The sequence below is a fragment of the Aethalodelphis obliquidens genome, unplaced genomic scaffold, assembly GCF_003676395.1.
Source record: "Aethalodelphis obliquidens isolate GAN/ISIS:26980383/991018 unplaced genomic scaffold, ASM367639v1 scaffold38, whole genome shotgun sequence".
Lineage (NCBI taxonomy): Eukaryota > Metazoa > Chordata > Mammalia > Artiodactyla > Delphinidae > Aethalodelphis > Aethalodelphis obliquidens.
In genome coordinates, this window is record NW_020837982.1 from 10,808,189 (window position 1) to 10,828,429 (window position 20,241).

The 20,241-nt window shown below is 53.3% G+C and overlaps 2 protein-coding genes across 3 annotated transcripts; both read left to right on the plus strand.

Moving 5' to 3' along the window:
- Window positions 1-641: 641 nt before the first annotated feature.
- Window positions 642-12,179, plus strand: WRAP53 (WD repeat containing antisense to TP53). The gene is made up of 10 exons (XM_027130926.1): window positions 642-1,248; window positions 1,399-1,497; window positions 1,993-2,104; window positions 9,842-9,930; window positions 10,120-10,210; window positions 10,320-10,452; window positions 11,000-11,208; window positions 11,416-11,519; window positions 11,666-11,800; window positions 11,916-12,179. The coding sequence occupies exons 1-10, from the start codon at window positions 845-847 to the stop codon at window positions 12,160-12,162; spliced, it is 1,623 nt and encodes a 540-aa protein (XP_026986727.1). The 5' UTR covers window positions 642-844; the 3' UTR covers window positions 12,163-12,179.
- A 129-nt stretch (window positions 12,180-12,308) lies between these two features.
- On the plus strand, window positions 12,309-19,986 carry EFNB3 (ephrin B3). 2 transcript variants are annotated; one of them, XM_027130929.1, is made up of 5 exons: window positions 12,309-15,684; window positions 16,578-16,870; window positions 17,040-17,132; window positions 17,235-17,339; window positions 17,775-19,986. In XM_027130929.1, exons 1-5 carry the CDS (start codon window positions 15,611-15,613, stop codon window positions 18,182-18,184), a joined length of 975 nt encoding a protein of 324 aa, XP_026986730.1. In that variant the 5' UTR covers window positions 12,309-15,610; the 3' UTR covers window positions 18,185-19,986. The 2 variants fall into 2 exon arrangements, with proteins under 2 accessions (XP_026986730.1, XP_026986732.1); XM_027130931.1 differs by having other exon boundaries at window positions 12,309-14,404.
- Window positions 19,987-20,241: the final 255 nt, after the last annotated feature.

A 20,241-nucleotide genomic window follows, 5' to 3' on the forward strand; every position in this document is an offset into this window, starting at 1 on the left:
AGCCTTTGCACTTGTCATTCCCTCTGCCTGGAAAACTCCTCTTCCTAAATAGCTGGATAGTTTGTACTCAACAGCTAAAATGTCACAGCCCCTATCACTTTCTGAAATGATTTGTTCCTTGCCTTGAATACACAGCAACCTAAGCCTTAGGAGGGCAGAGACCTTGTCTACTATCTTATTCATTGTTGTATTTCCCAGTGCCTAGTACAGTACTGGGTAGCAAGTAATAGTTCAGTAATAAATATTTATTGAATGAATGAAAAGAGACGGAGGTCTGAAGAATTTAGCGAATGAGATGCAAAAGAGGCTTAAAACCTGTAAAATCAAACATAGCGCTATCGCCCTCTGCAGGTGGGGGAGAGGAGTAGGTGCTTTAAGAATGATCGCGGAAGACCGCAGGGGGAGCTCAGGCACTTCTCGCCGAGGCAGAAGCCTTTGGACTACAACTCCCAGCAGCCACTAGGAGCCCCAGGGCTTGATGGGAACATAACCCGTGACCTGTTACGTCCCTGCCCTGTCCCTCCGTGGGTCGCCCGCGAAGTCTGATCCGGGATGTGGAGGTCCAATGGAAAGGTGTGCCCAAATCCCGCGAGAAGAGGTGGCTCGTAGCGACCGAGCAGGCTGAAGAGCGCCGTGCTTTCTAACGTTGCTGTTCCGCGGTTCTCCTGGCCTTCTGCCCCCTCCCGGGGGAAGAAGGAAGGCACTGGTGGGTTTCTCCAGTTCTGCATCCCGATCCGTGCGAACTTTGAAGCGGTCTTGGCCGTTCCGCGGGCCCGGCAGCTGGTAGCCGGCGGGAAGAGAACTGCTTGGCCGCGGCCAATGTCTGCCGCGCTTCCTCTGCAGTATGAAGACACCGGAGGCGCCACTGTTAGCTCCGGACTGCTTTCCTTCAGACCGGGCCCCAGCTCCAGCCCCTCTCTCTCCTCAGGCTTCCCCGATGGATAAAAATACGGACCCTGAACTGATGCCACTGACACCCGATGGCGATGATCCGCCCCGGGTGTCCCCAGATCCCATGGCTGTCTCAGCTGTGTCCCAGGAGCTGGAGGAGGGGGACCCAGCTTCTCTCTCCATTCCCCTGGAAACAGGGTTTGGTATTCCTAGTGAGTTGAGCCCTCGAGTCGAAGAGCAAGAACTTTCTGAAAATGTGAGCCTTCCTGCAGAAAAAACGAACAGGCCAGAGTTGGGGCCCGGAGAAGACGTGGAAGGTGTGTCTGAGGAACCCACTCCAGAGGATGAGGGATACACGTAAGTGGTGATAGCAGGTGGCTCAGGAATCTGTGGAGATTGGAAGTGTGAGATATATCTTATCCGCCAGTCCTCAGCCCCACTTCTCCAGGCCCATTTCCACTTTGCTTTGGTGAACCCAGGTTTGTTGTTCCCCCATCTTCCTTCCAGCGTCTGGAGCTACAGCTTCTCCCAGGTACCTCGGTTTCTCAGCGGTTCCTGGTCAGAGTTCAGCACCCAACCTGAGAACTTCTTGAAAGGCTGTAAGTGGTAAGTAAGCATAATGGGGCAGGGAGATAATCACGCTCAGGATTTCCACCTTAAAATACCCCAGTTATCTGGGAGAAGGATCCACCATGGTGGGAGAAGGAATAAGAATTCCTCTGGATTGAGTTTGAATTTCATTTGTGGGCTTCCCTGGTGGCGCAGTGGTTGAGAGTCCGCCTGCCGATGCAGGGGACACGGGTTCGTGCCCTGGTCCGGGAAGATCGCACATGCCGCGGAGCGGCTGGACCCGTGAGCCATGGCCGCTGAGCCTGCACGTCCGGAGCCTGTGCTCTGCAACGGGAGAGGCCACAACAGTGAGAGGCCCCCGTACCACAAAAAAAAAAAAAAAAATTTCATTTGTGATTGTGTGTCTTCTACTTCCTCAAGGTCTTGGGGGTGCTTACCTATATCAGAGGTCAGCTCAGCCCTAGTCCTACATGTGGAAAATACAGGTCCCTTGTATAGAAATCCAGCTTTCTAACTCTTTCCTACTCCTAGGGCCCCTGATGGTTCCTGCATCTTGACCAATAGTGCTGATAACATCCTGCGGATTTACAACCTGCCCCCAGAGCTGTACAATGAGGGGGAGCAGCTGGAATATGCAGAAATGGTAAGGGTAGGAGCTAACTCTGCCCCTTCATCAGACACTGCGCATTTAATTCCTTCCTGTAGATGGAGAAAGTACAGTCCACATGTTTCCTGTTCACAGGCAGGACATCTCACCATGAGGTTCCACAGGTAGCATTTTCTACCCTGAATTCTGAAGTCATTTAAAGAGGTGTTTGTCCTTCTTTAGTTAAGAATATGTGTTTTCCATAAAAGACTAGTGGATTTCTCACGGTGGTTTTTTTTTTTTTTTTTTTCTCACAGTGGTTTTTAATTGACTTATAGGTATTTATTGAATGACTACCAGTGTGTCACTTACTGTGTTTGGTGTTGGGATAAAGTAATGAATGTGACAGATGAAGAGCTGCTTTGCTTTCTTGTATGGGACATAGACAACAAACGTAGTCCAATAAATAATCAAGTTCATTACAGATCATAATAAATGCTACGAAGGAAATCAACAGAATGAGGAGAGACTAACTAGAGGATGCCGCTTTAGATAAAACGGTCGGTCAGGGAGGGGCTCTCTGAAAAAGAGACATTTGAGCTGAGACCTGAAGGATGATGAGATCAGTCATGTGAAGAGCTGTAGAAAGAGCGTTCTAGGAAGAGGCAAAGATGCTACAAAGACCCAGAGCTGGGGAAGAGCTTTGTGTATTCAAGGAACAGAAAGAAAGCCAGTGTGCCTGGACCAAGGCCAGTGAGGGGGAAAGCCTGGTGAGGGTGGAGAGGTGGCTAGCAGCCACATCTTGTCAGATCTTGTGGGTAGGGCATTTGGAGTGTTTTTGGGGAAGCCGTGGGAGAGATTTTAAAAGAGAAGAACAAAATGACGGCTAGAGAATAGATTGTGAGTGGGCAAGAGTGGAGACTCATTAGGAGGCATTTATCAGGGTCCAGGCGAGAAATGATGTTGGCTTGTGCTAGGGTGATACCAGGTGAGATAGATGTGGGTGGATTTGAAGTACATTTCACAGGACTTGGAAGTCAATTGGGTGGATGGGGGTACAGTTTACTCAGAGGATATGAAGAGGTATTGGGACAGAAGTCAAGGGTTTTTAGGTACTTTATTTTTTTTATTTTTAAAAAATAACTTTATTATAAATAAATAAATAAATTTATTTATTTATTTATTTTTGGCTGTGTTGGGTCTTCGTTGCTGTGCACGGGCTTTTCTCTAGTTGTGGTGAGCGAGGGCTACTCTTCATTGTGGTGGCTTCTCTTGTTGTGGAGCACAGGCTCTAGGCACACAGGCTTCAGTAGTTGTGGCAAGTGGGCTCAGTAGTTGTGGCTCGCGGGCTCTAGAGCGCAGGCTCAGTAGTTTTGGCTCATGGGCTTAGTTGCTCCGCGGCATGTGCAATCTTCCCAGACCAGGGCTCAAACCCGTGTCTCCTGCACTGGCAGGCGGATTCTTAACCACTGCGCCACCAGGGAAATCTGGGCTTTTAGATACTTTAAATGTGAAATGTAAAGCTAAGGAGAGACTTTGCGAAGGGCGCTAGGGATATACTTTGGAAGCGGGAGAGCATGTCGATGGTATCTTGTGTCTTGAGAACGGAGTCAATCTCAAGAGAGAGTGTAGATGAAGAAGAAGGCTCAAGCAGAGCCTGGAACACTCCAGCACATGGAGGTGGGTGCAGGAGAAATTATAAAAGTGGAGGCAAAGAGTCATGTCTCATGCTGTTAAGAGTGAGGGCAAATTTAGAGAATGACCCAAGAAGACATAGTGACCTTGACGAGAGCACTTTCAGAGAAGTGCTGGAGGTAGAAGGTAATTAGGGTAGGAGGAAGAGAGAATTCTTTGGAAGTGTTTTCCTGTGAAAGGGAGCTGAGAAATGGAATGGTGACCGGAGGGAATGTGGGGCTAAAGAAAGGTGAACAAGATGCTTCTGTGAGGTCAGAATTACCCTGCAAGAGAGGGAGGAATTGCTGCTGTTGTCGGGGATGGTGACGAAGTCCCTGCGTGGCTGGGTGAAGACAGGATCCAGAGCACATTGAAGGACTAGACTGACAGGCGCAGAACCCTTCCTTGCCATGGGAAGAAAGGCAGAGGATGCGTTCAGAGGCAGCTGTTTGGTCGTGGGAAGATTTGGGTGTCTCTGTCTCTTGGCTTCTCAGTGAAGCATAAAGGGGATGTTATCAGCTGAAAGCAGAGTGTTGTGGGGAGAGAGCAGAAGGTGTGAGATGATCGGTCCTGGGGAGAAGAAAATCAAAACCACCAAGGAATGCTTGGTGTAGAGTAGCATTGCTATTCTTTGCTCAGTGCCCACTAGAAATTTGTTGTCAACCATGTAAAGTGAGACCAGTTAGCATGGTTGTGCATCTTTCCCCAGTAAGTTGACTGTAGTTTCTTTGTTTGTAAAATGAGGATGATAATAATAGCACCCACCTCATAGAGTTGTGGCGAGGATTAAAAGAATTAGGGTAGGACTTCCCTGGCGGTCCAGTGTTTCAGATTCCATGCTTCCACTGCATGAGGCACGGGTTGGGTCCCTGGTGGGGGAACTAATATCCTGCACGCTGTGTGGCACAGCCAAAAAAAAAAAAAAAGAATTAGGGTAAAGTGCTTAAAGTATTGCCTGGCATGTAGTCAGTGTTCAGTACATGCTAGTAGTCCTTGGTGTTAGTTGGATGCAAGCATGGACTAGAAGGAATAGGAGGTCTGGCTGGGGTTTGCCAGGAGAGAAAGACAAGGGGTGTTTCGAGAGTGTCTGCAGGGATACTTCGAGAGTGTCTGCAGGGGTACACCTGTTGTGCTTGACCAGAGTGTAAAGTGGGTAAGAAAATGGATTGTGAATGGGTTTCTGATGAAGCTGAACAATTGTGGTGGAAATGGCAGAGCAAGGGAGCTGGGTGGGTTGGAGATGGTGGTCAGAGATTGTAGTGATGACTCGACTGGGAGTGGGCCCCTGGTGTAGAGTGAGGGCCACGGCCGTGGGTGCTAAGGAAGTCAAGGAATGGCAGAGGCCAGGGTGTTGGGTGTTTTTATTCATTCTTTCATTGATTCATTCATTCAACAAGTTTTCATTGAGCGCATTCTATGTGCCAGGCTTGTTTTTAGCTGCTAGGGGTCAGTCAGGAACAAAACAGACAAAAGTCTGTGTCTTTGTGAAGCTTCTATTCTAGTGTGAGAAACAGGCAATAAAGAAATAACACAGTGAAATATATATCTGACAATTACCACGGAGAACGATAAAGCAGAGAGGAGGACTGGGGGAATTCATTGCAATTTTAAAAAGGGAGGTTGGGGGCATTCCCTGGCAGTCCAGTGGTTAGGATTTGGTGCTTTCACTGCCATGGCCCCGGGTTCAATCCCTGGTCTGGGAACTAAGATCCTGCAAACCGTGCGGTGCAGCCAAAAATAAAAATAAAAAGGGCGGTCGGAGAAGCCTTCACTATTCAGGTGCCATTTGAGCAGAGATCTGAGGGAGTCAGGGAGTGAACCAACGTGATATTTTGGGGAAGAATATGCTGGGCAGAGAGAACTGCAAGCTCAAAGTCCTGGTGGAAGTGCACGTCACCGAGAGTAACAGTATTTGTGGGGAGCGAGAGACTGAACCAGGAGATGAAAGTCTCAGTGAATGAGGGAGGGAAACAAAAACAGGGAGCTAATGTGATGGCAGGAACTGCAGAGGAGGTGGAGTTTGGAGGGGTGAAAAGATTTGGAAATGACCTTGATGTTTGTACTGAGGAGGAGGGTGAGAATGAAAGACATTTCAGCCTGAGAAAGCCACAGCATCGGGCAGGTCCAGGTGGGTGGACAGGGCATTCCGAGAAGATGCAAGATAAGGGAGTTTGAAGATTCTAGAGTGGGAATTTCAGAGGCCAAGGGGTAAGGATTTGGGGGGCAGGGAGGAGTGTGGGATTGGGGCCGATCAGGGAATGTGTTGAGCAGCGAGCAGGTGGTGGTGAGACCAGATGGCCCGGAAGCCTGGGACTTCTTTGGGGCCTGAGGTTCGTGGGAGTGCCGGGCCTTGATGGTGAAAGAAGGGTGCGTTCCGGGGACGGTCCTGAACGCCTGCCTAACCTGCATCTCTGTGAGATCGGAGGCTGCAGACATGTGAATTCTGTGTGCAAGCTGTAAGGCACGCCTAGCCCTGGTTCCTGGAACAGAAACCAGTGGTGTCCAGAAACCAGGGCTGGGTGGGCGTGGCACAGCCAGCCTGAAAGAGTTCTGGAGTAGGGGTAGTTAGAGGAGACTGGAAATGTGAGAGGTCAAATATTTATTGTACACATTCACTTGAGAAAAATGAGAATGTTAAAAAGGGAAAAAGGTGGGAATTCCCTGGCGGTCCAGTGGTTACGGTTCGGTGCTCTCATTGCCAAGGGCCCAGGTTCAGTCCCTGGTGAGGGAGCTAAGATCCCACAGGCTGCGTGGTGTGGCTGAAAAAAAAAGGGAAAAAAGGCATTGTTACCTACCACTCTACAAGATTCAGCCCTTTAAGTTTTTCTACATTCTTTCCAAGCTCTGTCCAGGCACTGGAGCTCTCTCTGTGGTTGTAACTCTTTGGTAGATGGTTTTGTACACTGTTTTTTCTTTTAACAATCATATCGTAAATGTTTTTCACGGTGTTCCAGTGTTCATAGTTATGCTTAATGGTGTATGGTATTTCACTGACTGCCTATGATAGTTTTCTTACCTGTTCACCTGTTTTGGACTTTTGGGTTGTTTCCAGGATTTTTATATCATAAATTATTTTTCAGTGAACATCTCCATGTGTTTTGATGGAGATTCTTCAGAGAATCAGAGAAATTTTACAAGTAAGAAACACCCCAGGTCAGAGAGAATCAATATCTCTTTTTTAAGTCTTGTGATACAGATAGTCAATTTGTTTTCGAAAGCTTTTTGTGCTGCTTATTCTTTTTATTATTATTATTATTGCTGTTGGCAATATGAGTGTACCAATTCTATCATAGCCTAAATACCTAAATACTCATTAGGCATTTTCATTTTTAATGTCTGCAAGTTTAGTATGGAAATGGACAACATTTGTATAGGTGGGGAAATTGGGGTAGGATATTTTGGGGTATTTTCGTACATCTGTGTACTGCTTCTTCCCACCATAGTTTCCCAATTCCTCCCCTCCCTTCTCCACCTTTTCACAGAGCTTTCTGGAACTCCTGTTTCTAACTCTCCACTTCTTCGCTGAGTACTCTCTGTACCCCGTGGCTCTTGCCTGAGGCTTTCGCTTTCCTGTACCCTCTCTGGGAGGGACTGTGCATCCTCTGTGCCCCACATATCTCAGGTTGGAGAGGGAGTGTCCTCATTCCTAAATGCTATATCCAGACAATTGCTCTTTCACTTTGTAAAAACTTTTCTTTGACGCTTATGCTGTCTGATTCTCCCCAACTCACCGAGGACATTGGCATCTCATAGCCTTCCTGTGCACCCCAAGTCCTTCCACCATCTTGGTGACCTCAGGTATCCAAACCAGAAGCCAGGGTCTCCTCCTTTAATCTTCCTTTTCCCTAACCCCCATGTCCAGTTAATTACCAAATCCCATCAAGTTCTTGTGATCTTCCTAATCTATCCACTTCACTTGACTGCCTCTGTTTTAATTCAAGTTGCTATTATTTTGGGCCTTATGTTATTGGAACGGTCTTCTGTTTCCTTTTCCCATTAAAACATTTGACTGCTGATTGTACACTAGGTGTTGGGGAAACAGTGGTGAGCAAGACAGACGTGATTCCTGCCTTCTCAGATGGGTACACTGTAGCGTGGAGGGCACAGAGGGCTCTTGGAACGTGGAGCGGGGCACCTGGCTCAGCTCGAGGGGTTGGGGAGGCTTCCCAGTGGAGGAAGTGTCTAAGAGACCCAAAGGATGATTAGGATTCAACCAGGAAGAGTCGCTGGGGGAAGTGAAGGAAGACTATTCCAGACTTGGAGACTAGTGTGTGTGAAAGCGTGCAGTTCAGGAGTGTAGGGAGTTGGCACCTTCTAGGAACTGAGAGTCAGGATGATGGGACGTGGAGCTATTACAAGAGTGAATACAGGGATGAGGGATGAGCCTGGAAAGGTGGGTATGGCGTAGACGCCTGGTAAGGGAAGGCTTCATAGGAGATTGGGTTTTATACCGAGGGTTTTGGGGAGGCATTGCAATGTTTTAAGCAGGAGAGTGATGCTGTACAGGATTCCAGGGGCCTCAGTGTGGCTGCAGGGTGGAGAATGGAGGGGCAGATTGGAGTGTGGGGTGCAGGGAGGCTGGGGGAACGTGTAGAAATGCTAGCAAGAAGGCAGTGGCTTCACGTGGGATTGAAGGCAAGGGGACAGGTTCAGGCGAACCTAGGAGGTGCAGTTGGCAAGCTCTGGCCTTGGGTTGGACCAGGAGAGGAAAGGGAGTGAAGGGTAGTAGTAGTCAAGGTGCTCACATTTCAGGCTTGAGAACTGGGTGGGGAGCCCAGGAGGAGCAGCAGGTTCACAGGCTGCAGAGGCTGGGTCTGTTCCAGAGAAACTGAGTTTGAGGACCCCGTGGGATGCCCCAGTGGAGCTTTCCACCAGGCAGTCGGATGCAAGGGTTCAGGGTGGAGAAGTGGACCCTGCATTCACGGCTGGGTGACATCACCCAGGGGCCAAAGGGGTGACGTCACCCCGCCAAAGGACTGGTATCCAACTGATGTAAAGATTTCCTTCAAGTCAGTAAGAAGAAAGCAACAACCTAGGAGAAAACTGAGCAAAAACTAGGAAAAGGTGCCCTTAAACACAAAAATGTCTAACTTCACTGGTTAGATATTGAGAAACGCCAGTTTATATCGTAATGAAATACCATTTCACAGCCTTCAAATTGAGAAAAATTTGAAAGTCTGACAACACCAAGGGGATGCAGAGCAACAGGCGCTCGTACACGCTGCTGGGGGGAGAGTAAATTTGGATGAGCACTTTGGGAAAAACGTGACATGATCTAGTAGAGCTGGCAGAGCGCAGACTGTAGAACCCCAGTGATTCCCTCTTTAGCAGAAACTGCAGAGAAGCCCTCCCACACGGGTACCAGAATGTTACAGCACACTAGCCAGAAATTGGGAAAACACCAGTGACTGTCAGTGGAGAGGGATGGGTGAGTGGAGCACTGTACAGCAGGGAAGATGCATGAATTTGAGCCCAGTGTGTCACCGTAATCTCACAATTGCGGTGGGATGCATACAGCTCGCTACCTTTCATATTAAGTTTAACAGCACACAAGACCATGGTATATATTGTTTTTTTCTCTGTCTGAATGTATTCCTAAAGAAATACACGAGAGTGATAAATTCAGGATGGTGTTTACCTCTGAGGGAGGGTTTCACTGGGAAGAGGTTTTAACCGTTTGGTAAAATATTTTGCTTCTTAAGCTACGTGGAGAACTCACAGGGTTTGTTTGGCTTTGTTTTAATACTTCTTTGCTTGTTTGAACTGTTCAGTAATTTTTTTTAGAGGATCAAATGGCGCCTGGTAGGCACTCGGTAGATATTTGTATCATTGGTTGGTTCTTTGTTTCTGGGTTGGGATATTACTTGTTTCTTCCTCTCTAAGTGTTGAAAAAGCAAAAGGGTAAATCTGCATGGCTTTTGGTGGCCCAAGTCTGATGTTAAAGTCTGAGCTAAACCTTGAACTTTGAGATCAAGATCCTGTTCTTCAGGATCTGCCTTCTGCCTTCTCCTACCTGGTTAAGTGCCCACAGAGCATCTCCCTCTGCCATAAAACTGCTAGATTTCCGAGTGGGCCTCCTTTTCCCGCCAGTGACCCAGGCATCCCCGCATCTCTGTCCAGGCTCCCGTCCTTCGAATGGTGGAAGGCGACACCATCTATGATTACTGCTGGTATTCTCTGATGTCTTCAGCCCAACCAGACACCTCCTAGTAAGTGATGTCTTTCGCCTCCCCTCCCCGCCGCCCCCATTTCAAGGGGACCCTCCACTGAGAGAGTCAGGGGTCTCAGGAGGAGGAAAGCTTGCTGTGCCCTTCAGATGTGAGCTGAGAGGGCCGGTCAGTTGGCTTCCTCCCCTTCCTTTGACAGCACTGGGGCCTCAGTGTCCGTGTCTCTCTCAGCGTGGCCAGCAGCAGCCGGGAGAACCCGATTCACATCTGGGATGCCTTCACTGGAGAGCTCCGGGCTTCCTTTCGCTCCTACAACCACCTGGTAGGGACCTCCCCGCCCAGTCCCAGGGCTCGTCCTGGCCCAGCTCTCCTTCCTTGAGAATGGCTGAGGCTCTTTGCTAGGCCTATTTCCAGCCCTTTCCCACCCCCAGGACGAGCTGACGGCAGCCCACTCACTCTGCTTCTCCCCGGATGGCTCCCAGCTCTTCTGTGGCTTCAACCGGACCGTGCGTATCTTCTCCACGTCCCGGCCCGGCCGCGACTGTGAGGTCCGAGCCACGTTTGGTAAGCAGTCCACGCCTCTGAGGGAGGAGGAGAGAAAAGGGCCCAGCCACGTGCAGAGGGGCCTTGTGTGAGCCAGGGGGTCACGTGCAGGGTTGAGGCGGGGGTCACATCATCCTCAGTACAGACCTGTGGGGCAGGTTGGGCCCAGTGCGCAGGGAAGAAAACAGACTCAGGGAGGCGACGAAACTTTACCTCTGGGTAAAGAGCTGGTTCGCTTTTGAGCCCCGTGCCCTGTACCTTTTGATCTCCAAAATCTTGGTATCTCCAGGAAACTGGAGGTAAAGCTGATTCCCTTTTCCTATAAGCCTTCTGCTTTCCAGCCCTTCAAGGAAAAACAGGTTTGAGAGGGAAGAAGTGGGGCTTTGCAGGGGATAGAAGGATCTAGGGAGCATCAGAGGTCTTCATCCTGCTTAAAACGAACGGGGTGGGGGAGGCACTGAGTCCAGCACATGGGCTCTGGGACGGGAGACAGAGGTGCACCTCTGATTAGCGTGGTTAATGCCAGGTGCTCTTGCCCTCTCCCCGACTTTGTTCCTTCCCTTTCTAGCAAAAAAGCAGGGCCAGAGCGGCATCATCTCCTGCATAGCCTTCAGTCCAACCCAGCCCCTCTATGCCTGTGGCTCCTACGGGCGCTCCCTGGGTCTGTACACCTGGGACGATGGCTCCCCTCTTGCCTTGCTGGGAGGGCACCAAGGGGGCATCACCCACCTCTGTTTCCACCCCGATGGGAATCGCTTCTTTTCAGGAGCCCGTAAGGTAGGGATCATGTTCTGAGATCCCAAAGCAGGGGGGTAAAAGGCAGGAGTGGGGATGTAGTCTGTGCTGTGTTGGGAGATGGGCATGGGAAAAAAAAAATCAACCCAGCTAAAGGAGTGCTTATAAAACTGGAGGGAAGCAGGCATGTGTTGGGAGTGGGGGAGTGGAGGGTGGAAACGATTCTAGGCTCCTGTTCTTTGTCCTTAGGATGCTGAGCTTCTGTGCTGGGATCTCCGGCAGCCTGGGCGTCCACTGTGGTCCCTGAGTCGTGAAGTGACCACCAATCAGCGCATCTACTTTGATCTGGACCCGTGAGTGACTGTGGGCCCTTCCTGCCCAGGGTCTTGATGCCCCCAGGGATGCCAGAGCCCACCTGTAGGGTCCCAGCCCCTGACCGTGCAGGGTTCCTGCCCCCAGTGATGCCTGCATGCCAGCAAGCCTCTCCTCTCTTCCCCAGGAGCGGGCAATTCCTAGTGAGCGGCAGCACAAGCGGGGCTGTCTCCGTGTGGGACACCGGTGCGGCTGGGCACGAGGGGAGGCCGGAGCCAGTGCTGAGCTTCCTGCCCCAGAAGGACTGCACCAATGGAGTGAGGTCATAAGTTAATTCTGCAGATTTGGGGGCTTGGGTTGGGGAGAAAGGTAAATCCCTGAGGGAGCAAGCATCCTGGCTCATGGTGCTGACTGGCGCCGCCCATCTCTCCCTACAGCCTGCACCCTAGCCTGCCTCTGCTGGCCACTGGCTCCGGTCAGCGTGCGTTTCCGGAGCCCACGGAGAGTGGGGACGAGGGGGAGGAGGAGGTGGACCTTCCCCTGCTCTCCATGCGCAACGTCCACCTTGAATGTCAGCTTCAGCTCTGGTGGTGTGGGGGCGGCCCGGATACCAGTGTCCCTGATGCTCACCAGGACGAGAAGGGACAGGGAGGGACAGAGGGAGGTGGGCGTGAGTTTATATAAAAAGGTTTTATATGGTATTAGAGTCTTTGTGTCTCTATGGGGAGGCAGATGATGGAGCTGGGGCCGGGAGGGGTACCAGCGGGCTCCCTGGTCCAGCAGCACTGGGGACTGGCATATTGTTCCTGAAACCAGGCTTGAGAGGTGGGACTAGGCGGGAACCAATGGGGCTGCTGAGCTTGGTGTGAAGTCAAGTAAGTGGGGGGTGGGGCTTCATGCCATTGACTGGCTGGTTGCTAGGCAACTTGGTAAACTGAAGGGGGGAACCTGTTTGAAATCTCACTCCCAAGGTGGGGGCAGCAGGGGTCAGGTGAGTGTGGCTGAGCAGGAGTGGCAGGAGCTGTGTGTCAGACTGTTGCGTGTGACTGTGTGAGACTGTGCAGATGGTGACAGACAAGACACCCGCTCACTCCCGCTCAACACTATTTACCATCATCCAGCAGCAGAGGGACCATTAGTCAGCTCTGGGGGAAGGGGAGCAGGAGGACCGCCTCCCCCCCCCCCGGACTCCCCCAGGAGGCAGGTGACTGAGTAGCCAGAGTCAAGGGCACACATGAAAGAGTAAAGGTGCCGAAAAACACACATGTCACATTCTGTATTCCCGTTAGATGCAGGACAAGGGCGAGAGTCATTCAGTAGCTGTTGCTGGTCTGGTTTCTTCATTTATCAGCTCTGTCTTTTTGGGGGGTATGTTATTTCAAGCAGTGGCTCCCCCCTCCCCCCACCTTGCCACACACTGAGAAGGGGGTCTCTGAAGAGATACTGTCAGCAGAGGATTTGATTCTGGACCTCACAGCCTAAGGGAAGGTCCTGGAGGCCTGTGACAACTAGAGAGGGGAGAGGAATGTCACCTCTGCCCAGAGGTGCTGAAAGCCAGGGTTCTTACACCCAAAAAGGCAAATCCTCCTCCCTTCCCCCAGGATAATTGGAAACAGCCCTTCCGGCTGCATGCGGGTTTTGGGTTGTAGGTTCTCCCTATCTCCCGGCCCCATTTCTCCCCACAACCATCTAAGAAGGGCCCAAGTTTACCCCCGAATCTCTTGCCTTTCGTCAACCTCCAGATAGCAGTAGAGGGTCTAGGAGGCTGTGACAAAAGAGACCCCAGGAGTGGGAGTTCAGCAGCCTGGGTCTGGTTTCGGCTTTATCCCAGATTCCTCGTGTGACCTTGGGCAAGTCACGGGGCCTCTCTGAGCCTCAGTTTCTTCATCACTGCCACGGGGATCCTTAAGCCCTGCCCTTCCCACTTCACACAGGTAGTCGAGAAGGTCAACTCAGCCCACTTTGTAAAGTGCGGAGCCTTCAAGGTTATTATTATTCTCTCCAGACCTCCCCGGAGCAGCGGTGTTGTTTTGGGATGGGGGAGGAGGGGGCTGCGGGAGCGAAAGGGGCTGGGTTCCTCGGGGTGGAGAGGGCGAGAGCCTTTCTGGATTTGAGGGAGCGGAAGATTCCAACCGCTCGGGCGATCCGAGGGCAGGAGGGGAGGTGGGCAGAAACTAAGCCAGAGCCGGAGAGTTGCAGAGACAAAGGGGGCGTGAGAGACCGCGCGGGGGAGTGAGGCGGGGCGGCGGGGTGAGGGCTGGGAGGTGCGCGAGGTGAGGGAGGTGTGGGGGGCGTGGGCTGCATGATCGCCCGCTCCGACTCGGGCTCCAGCTCCGGTTTTTCCCTCCGCCATCCTCTCCCCCTCCCCGCCTCTCCTTTAACTCCCCCCTCCTGGGCTCAGGACTGGTTGGTTTCCTCCCTTAGCCCGCTGCCCTCAATCCCGGCGAGGCTGGGGCTCCGGCTCGGCGCCCCCTTCCCCGCTCCCTAGCCCGGCGCCCCATGCCGCCCCCGCCCGGTCCCCGGCTCCCCCAGTCCCCCACTTAGGCCCGCTCATAAATACCGGGGTGCCGGCGCGTGGGCCGGGGGCGCAGGGCGCCTGCAGACGGCCCCTGGAAGGGCTTCTGCGGGCGGAGCGCTCCGGAGAGGGGACGCGGGTGGAGCAGGAAGCGGGTCCGCGTGGGAGCGGGGGGCATCAGCCACCCGGGTGGCCGGGGCAGAATAGCCCGGGCGGCCAAGGCAGTCACCCCAGGGGGTGAGCGACTTTGGGGGAGTTGGTGCCCCGCCCCCCAGGCCTTGGCGGGGTCATGGGGGCCCCCCATTCTGGGCCGGGGGGCGTGCGAGTCGGGGCCCTGCTGCTGCTCGGTTTTTTGGGACTGGTGTCTGGGCTCAGCCTGGAGCCCGTCTACTGGAATTCGGCGAATAAGAGGTGAGCGGCCCGGGGGTGGGGATACCCCACACCCTGTGGGCAGGGAGTCTGGAAGCCTTAGGGACTTTGGGGGCTGGGTTCTCGGAGCTGGGAGGAGGCGGAGGGAGGGTGCTGGTGATCGGATGTGAGCTGATGGGCAACCAGACAGAGGTGGTCTTGGGAGCCAGACTCGCGGGTCACGCACAGAGCTGGATGCGGGTGGTGACAACCATGTGTCAGGAGTTTGAAAGACCCCCAAGGGGCAAGGATTCGAAAGATCATGGGTAGCCGGGAGGACAGTGGAGTGGTTATTTGGGTTTGTGGGAGACCTGTGTGGTGTCGGGGGCTGGGCTTAGACGGAGCCTGGTTAATGTCAGCTCTCAGGAGAGCAGCTGAGTAGGTGCTGCTGAGGCGCTGAGAGGAAGGGCAGGGTGCCTCCCTCCCCAGAAGGGACTCAGTGGTGGAAATGGGAGGGAAGGGCTCTCAGTTTGGGGGCTCTGGGGACAACTCCCCCAAGGCTTTTTGACCCTTCTTCACACATCCGTCTCCTAACTCTTGCCCACAGCCAGAGGGTCTGTGAGTCCTTGGTGGAACAATTTCCCAACCAGAAGATTTTCCTGCCTTCCTGGCTTGGAGATTTCTTTCTGGAAGAAGCCTGGAGCCCCCTAGAGCCCCCACTTTCCCTCTCGCATCTGGAGTCCTGAGGACTCCGTTGCCCCCTCCCCCATCTTTGCTGCAAACTCTTCCATCAGACCCGCTGTTCTGAGGCATGCTTGCTTTGCTCTGAAAACAGGCCAGGGGTCAGACGAAACTTCAAGCCACACAGAGTAGGACAGAACCCTTGGGAGGTCATTTGGGTCCCTTGCCTCCATGCAGATCCTACTCCCCGTTAGCAAAAGAGTTTTGTGTTTTGAAAACTTCCTAATTGCCTGGGGAGGCTGTGTGAGGCCATGCAAAGAGGGTGTGCTTTGGAGCTCATCAAATCCTAGGTCTTAATCCTAGCTCTGCTGCTTTCTGTTGTGTGGCCTTGGGCAAGTCACTTAACCTTCCTGAGTTTGTATCCTCAATCCTTACAGGTTTTATGAAGATTAGAGGTAAGGTATTTGAACATATTATATGCTCATTAAAGGAGAACTAGGGTAATTATTCTTCCTCTCTTTACTTCACAGCTTCCCTCACATTTCCTGCCCTGGCCTCCCTCCCATATCTCTTGGGGTCTAATCTCAAATGTCTTTTCCCCTCTCAGTCTCCTACCCACCAACTCCCAGATGCAGTTGGAGTATCAGGAGCAGTGTGAGGATGTAAGTTAGGCTTATCCTGATAGAGCTGAGAAAATGGAGTTAGGGTGTTCTGGGAGCTCTTTGGGATGTTGGGGCAGGGAGGGAGGGGGTTATTTGGGAGTCTGGGAAGGTACCAAGCAGCAGTCCCCTGTGACCAAGTTCTGAGACCCTGTCTGCAGCTGTTGGCAAGTAGTGGCTGTGCTGGGCCAGTGGCTGCCGGGGCTGAGGGAGATGAGGACTTGTGTCAGCTGTGGGTCGAAAAGTCAACTCTTTCAATTCCAAAGCAATAGGGCACTTTCCCTAAGAAGTGTGGGACCTGGGGGAAGTGGGGTACTGAGCAGGGAAATGTCTGGGGCAGCTGTTTCGATTAGCCCCATTTAGGGCCATTGCCAGACCAGGCATTTGTGTCCTGTTACATTGCCTGGGTACTTGGGACACTGGTCTGGATCACCCTCCACACCCCCTCCCCCACCCCACCCCCTTTGCCCTGAAATCACTGAAGTTCAGTGGTGGCCTGTGGGAGGGGAGGCTCTGCCCCCATGGTTGACTGCCATGGAATAGTGAAATCACCCGGGAGGGGTGGGCTGTGTGGTTCCAGAGAGGCCAGCTCCTTGGTAACTGGCATCCTGTTGCCATGGCAACAGGACCGGTGATGGAGCGAGAGATGGCAGTGTGCATGTGGTGAGGGCGGGCTGAAGAGTGCATTTGGGCACACCAAGGGGCAGGAGACCTCTGAGCCTGGCTTCCTGCTGCTTCCGTGAGCTTCCAGAGACCTTAGTGCCTGCTCTGTCAGAACAAGACTCTCCACTCAGACAAAGGCTGTCCTGCAGGGATGTGGGGTGAGGGAGGCAAAGCTCTGGGGACCAGACCTCTGACACCTCTCGTCCTTATCCACCTTGCCCTCCTCCCCATAGGTTCCAGGCAGAGGGTGGTTACGTGCTCTACCCTCAGATCGGGGACCGGCTAGACCTGCTCTGCCCCCGGGCCCGGCCTCCTGGCCCCCACTCCTCTCCTAATTACGAGTTCTACAAGCTGTATCTGGTAGGGGGTGCCCAGGGCCGGCGCTGCGAGGCACCCCCTGCCCCAAACCTCCTTCTCACTTGTGACCGGCCAGATCTGGATCTGCGCTTCACCATCAAGTTCCAGGAGTATAGCCCTAACCTCTGGGGCCACGAGTTCCGCTCACACCACGATTACTACATAATTGGTACTGCTGGGCAGCGGGCAGGGTCGAGTGGGGAGGTGCTCCTGGGATCGAGGGCAGATGAGGGAGGGGACCACTGGAGCCACCTCGGGTGGTGTTGGGGCCAGGCATGGAGACAGAATAGGTGTAGACTCTGGAGGGCCAACTTCTCCCTCTGGTTCTTCTCTCCCAGCCACATCGGATGGAACCCGGGAAGGCCTGGAGAGCTTGCAGGGAGGTGTGTGCCTCACTAGAGGCATGAAGGTGCTTCTTCGAGTGGGACAAAGTGAGTGGGGCTGGGGCACACCTCCTAGGGGCCGAGGGGCAGTACCATCGTGGTCAGGGGGCTGCTGTCTCAGCCCCTCTCTCGGCCCTTCCCCGTCTCCAGGTCCCCGAGGAGGGGCTGCCCCCCGAAAGCCTGTGTCTGAAATGCCCATGGAAAAAGACCGAGGGGTGGCCCACAGCCTGGAGCCTGGGAAGGAGAACACAGCAGGTAGGAACCAGGGGTCCAGCCTCCTGTCTTCCCTAGCCTCCTCTGCTCTCGGACCCCAGCTGCCCTAGCTTCACCCTCTCCCTCCCTCCCTCTTCAGTTTTGGGGGCAGTGATACAGGAAAGAGGAGAAGAGAGGATGGGAGGGTGGGAGGGGAATGGAAGCCAAATGAGGAAAAGACTCAATCAGAACTAATTAGCCAAGTCAGTGCTTCAATCAGTGCTGTCAGAGAAGGGGGGAGGACTCCTTGGCATGGAGCTGAAGGGCTGGACACACCTGGATTCCGAGTGGGGCTTGGACGGGAGGGGAAGTGGGGTCCCCAAAGGGCCTGGGCACTGCTGGGGAAACCCATGGGGACCCGCAAAGATGGGTGTCCAGATGCCCGGGTGGCTCCTTCAGCCCCACCCCCTCTTTCCTCCTTCACCCCTTCCCTGCCAGGTGACCCCACCAGCAATGCAACCTCCCGGGGTGCTGAAGGCCCCCTGCCCCCTCCCAGCATGCCCGCAGTGGCCGGGGCAGCAGGGGGGCTGGCGCTGCTCTTGCTGGGCGTGGCAGGGGCTGGGGGTGCCATGTGTTGGCGGAGACGGCGGGCCAAGCCTTCGGAGAGTCGCCACCCTGGTCCTGGCTCCTTCGGGAGGGGAGGGTCTCTGGGCCTGGGGGGTGGAGGCGGGATGGGACCTAGGGAGGCTGAGCCTGGGGAGCTAGGGATAGCTCTGCGGGGCAGTGGGGCTGCAGACCCCCCCTTCTGTCCCCACTATGAAAAGGTGAGTGGTGACTATGGGCATCCTGTGTACATCGTGCAGGATGGGCCCCCCCAGAGCCCTCCAAACATCTACTACAAGGTATGAGGGCTCCTCCGACCTGGCTCTCCTGGATCCAGCCCTTTGTGGGGTGCTCCTCCAGTTTAATTCATGGTTTGAGGGACACCTCTAGCATCTCCTTGGCCCCCTTTGCCCCCCAGCTCCTTTGCTCCTCCTGGCTCTCGCCTCTTCTCCACTTTTAGGATTCCCTAAGACATCCACCCAACGACCACCTGCCCTCTGGTTGGCTGTGTGTGCCCCTCTCTGTCTCTGTGTTCCTGGGTCCTATTCCCCTGGGGAGGGGGCAAAGATTCAGCCTCTTCGTCTAACCATGACCCAGGGATCCTTGTCCGCCTCACCCACTGAGAGCTAGGGGTGGGAACAGTCTGTCTTTTGGTCGGCACCTCTTTCTGCCTCTCACTGTTTTTCTCTTCTTTTCTCCTCTCTCTCTTATTTTCTGTCTCTCTCTTCTGTCTCTAGGTCTGTTCCTCTTCCCTAGCATCCTCCTCCCTGTACCTCCTTTTATTTACCCTCTTGGCTTCTTATCCTGTACCTCTCCCATCTCCAGGGTGGGGGCATCAAAGCATTTCTCCCCTCAGCTCCCTCTTCTGACTTCTCTTACCAACCGCTCCCCTCAGTCTGCCAAAAATGGGGGCCTTATGGGGAAGGCTCTGGCACTCCACCCCAGCTCAGGGCATGGGTAGCAGGGCCTCCTCCTCTGCCCTGCCCCGGGCCTCTACATACTTACTCCAGCCATTTGGGATGGTTGGGTCATGACAGCTACCATGAGAAGTGTCCCGTTTTGTCCAGTGGGCCAATAGCAAGCTATGAACCAGTCAGGACACATGTGGACTTGGTCTGATGCTGAATGGGCCACTTGGGACAGGAAGTGACTTGCTCCAGACAAGAAGTGACCAGGCCTGGACAGAAGTGGCCTGGGAAGTGGAAGCAGTGCAGCAGGAACTGGAAGTGCCTTCATCCAGGACAGGAAGTAGCACTTCTGAAATAGGAAGTGGTCTGGCTGGAACCGGAAGTGGCTTAGTCTGGGGGGTGGGGGGAGGTGGATGGTTCTTACTCTGTGGAGAAGGGCGGGCAGGAAGAACTTCCCATTTCAGGAGGAAGCTGGAACTTACTCTAAGAAGATCGGGTGGACTGAGGTTCTTCCTAGTATTCAGTGTCACGTGCCAGGATCTCCCTTCCCTTGTTCTCTGTGCTGCTTTTAGGACAGCTAAGGTGGCTGCCATCTGCCATGGCAGGCTCAATTTGTCTTGTTCTTCCCTTTCCATATCCCAGTATAATCTCTGTTACTCAACAGGATGACCCCAAGAACCCACGTGTTGTCCCCAGTAACCTGGATGGCTGTCTTGTTCATCACATTCTCCATTTCCTACTCCCTTCAAACTCAACACAGCTCCCTTCTTAGTGACCAAAATGGTGGCCTACTGACTGGTCTAGCTGACAGTGGTCCTTAGCAACAGCCAGTCTTTCCATAGTGACCAGCTGATACCTCTTCCTGCCCACTAGTGCACAATTGGGTGTTGCCTCAGTTTCCTCCCAGCTCATTTCCTTTAGGTCAGAGCTGCCTTTGGGCACCACGTCGGCCACCTCAATCACCAGCCAAGATGGTTGCTTTGTCCACCAGAGGTCAAGCTCTCTCTCTGGTGCTGTAGTTCCCAGCTCCTTCTTGATTTTTCTAATCGCTCCTTCCAGAGAACAGGAAGTTGATATTGCCATGGGGGAGGTGGCGGGGTGTGGCCGTCACCTCAATAGTTTTACTGTAAAAGGGAAATTTGAACAACAAAAACCAAAAAAAAAAAATAAAAAACTTCAAAAGTTGATGAGAATGACTGGATGTGAATTGGGGCAGAGAACTGGTGATTAGAACAGCTTTCCAGCTGAGTGTTGAATTGCATGAAACCAAGGGGTAGGGAGGGGGTTGTGTTGGATGGGTGAGGTGGACAGGGCCTGGCTGGTGGAGGGGGGTGTGGTCATGGGCTGGGCGAGGAGGCTGAGGAAAGCAGCCCCTGCCAGGGGAGGGAGAGAGGAACCCAGGTGGCAGTGGGTTGCCAATACATCCAAATGGGGCTGTCTGTGAATATGCGTTC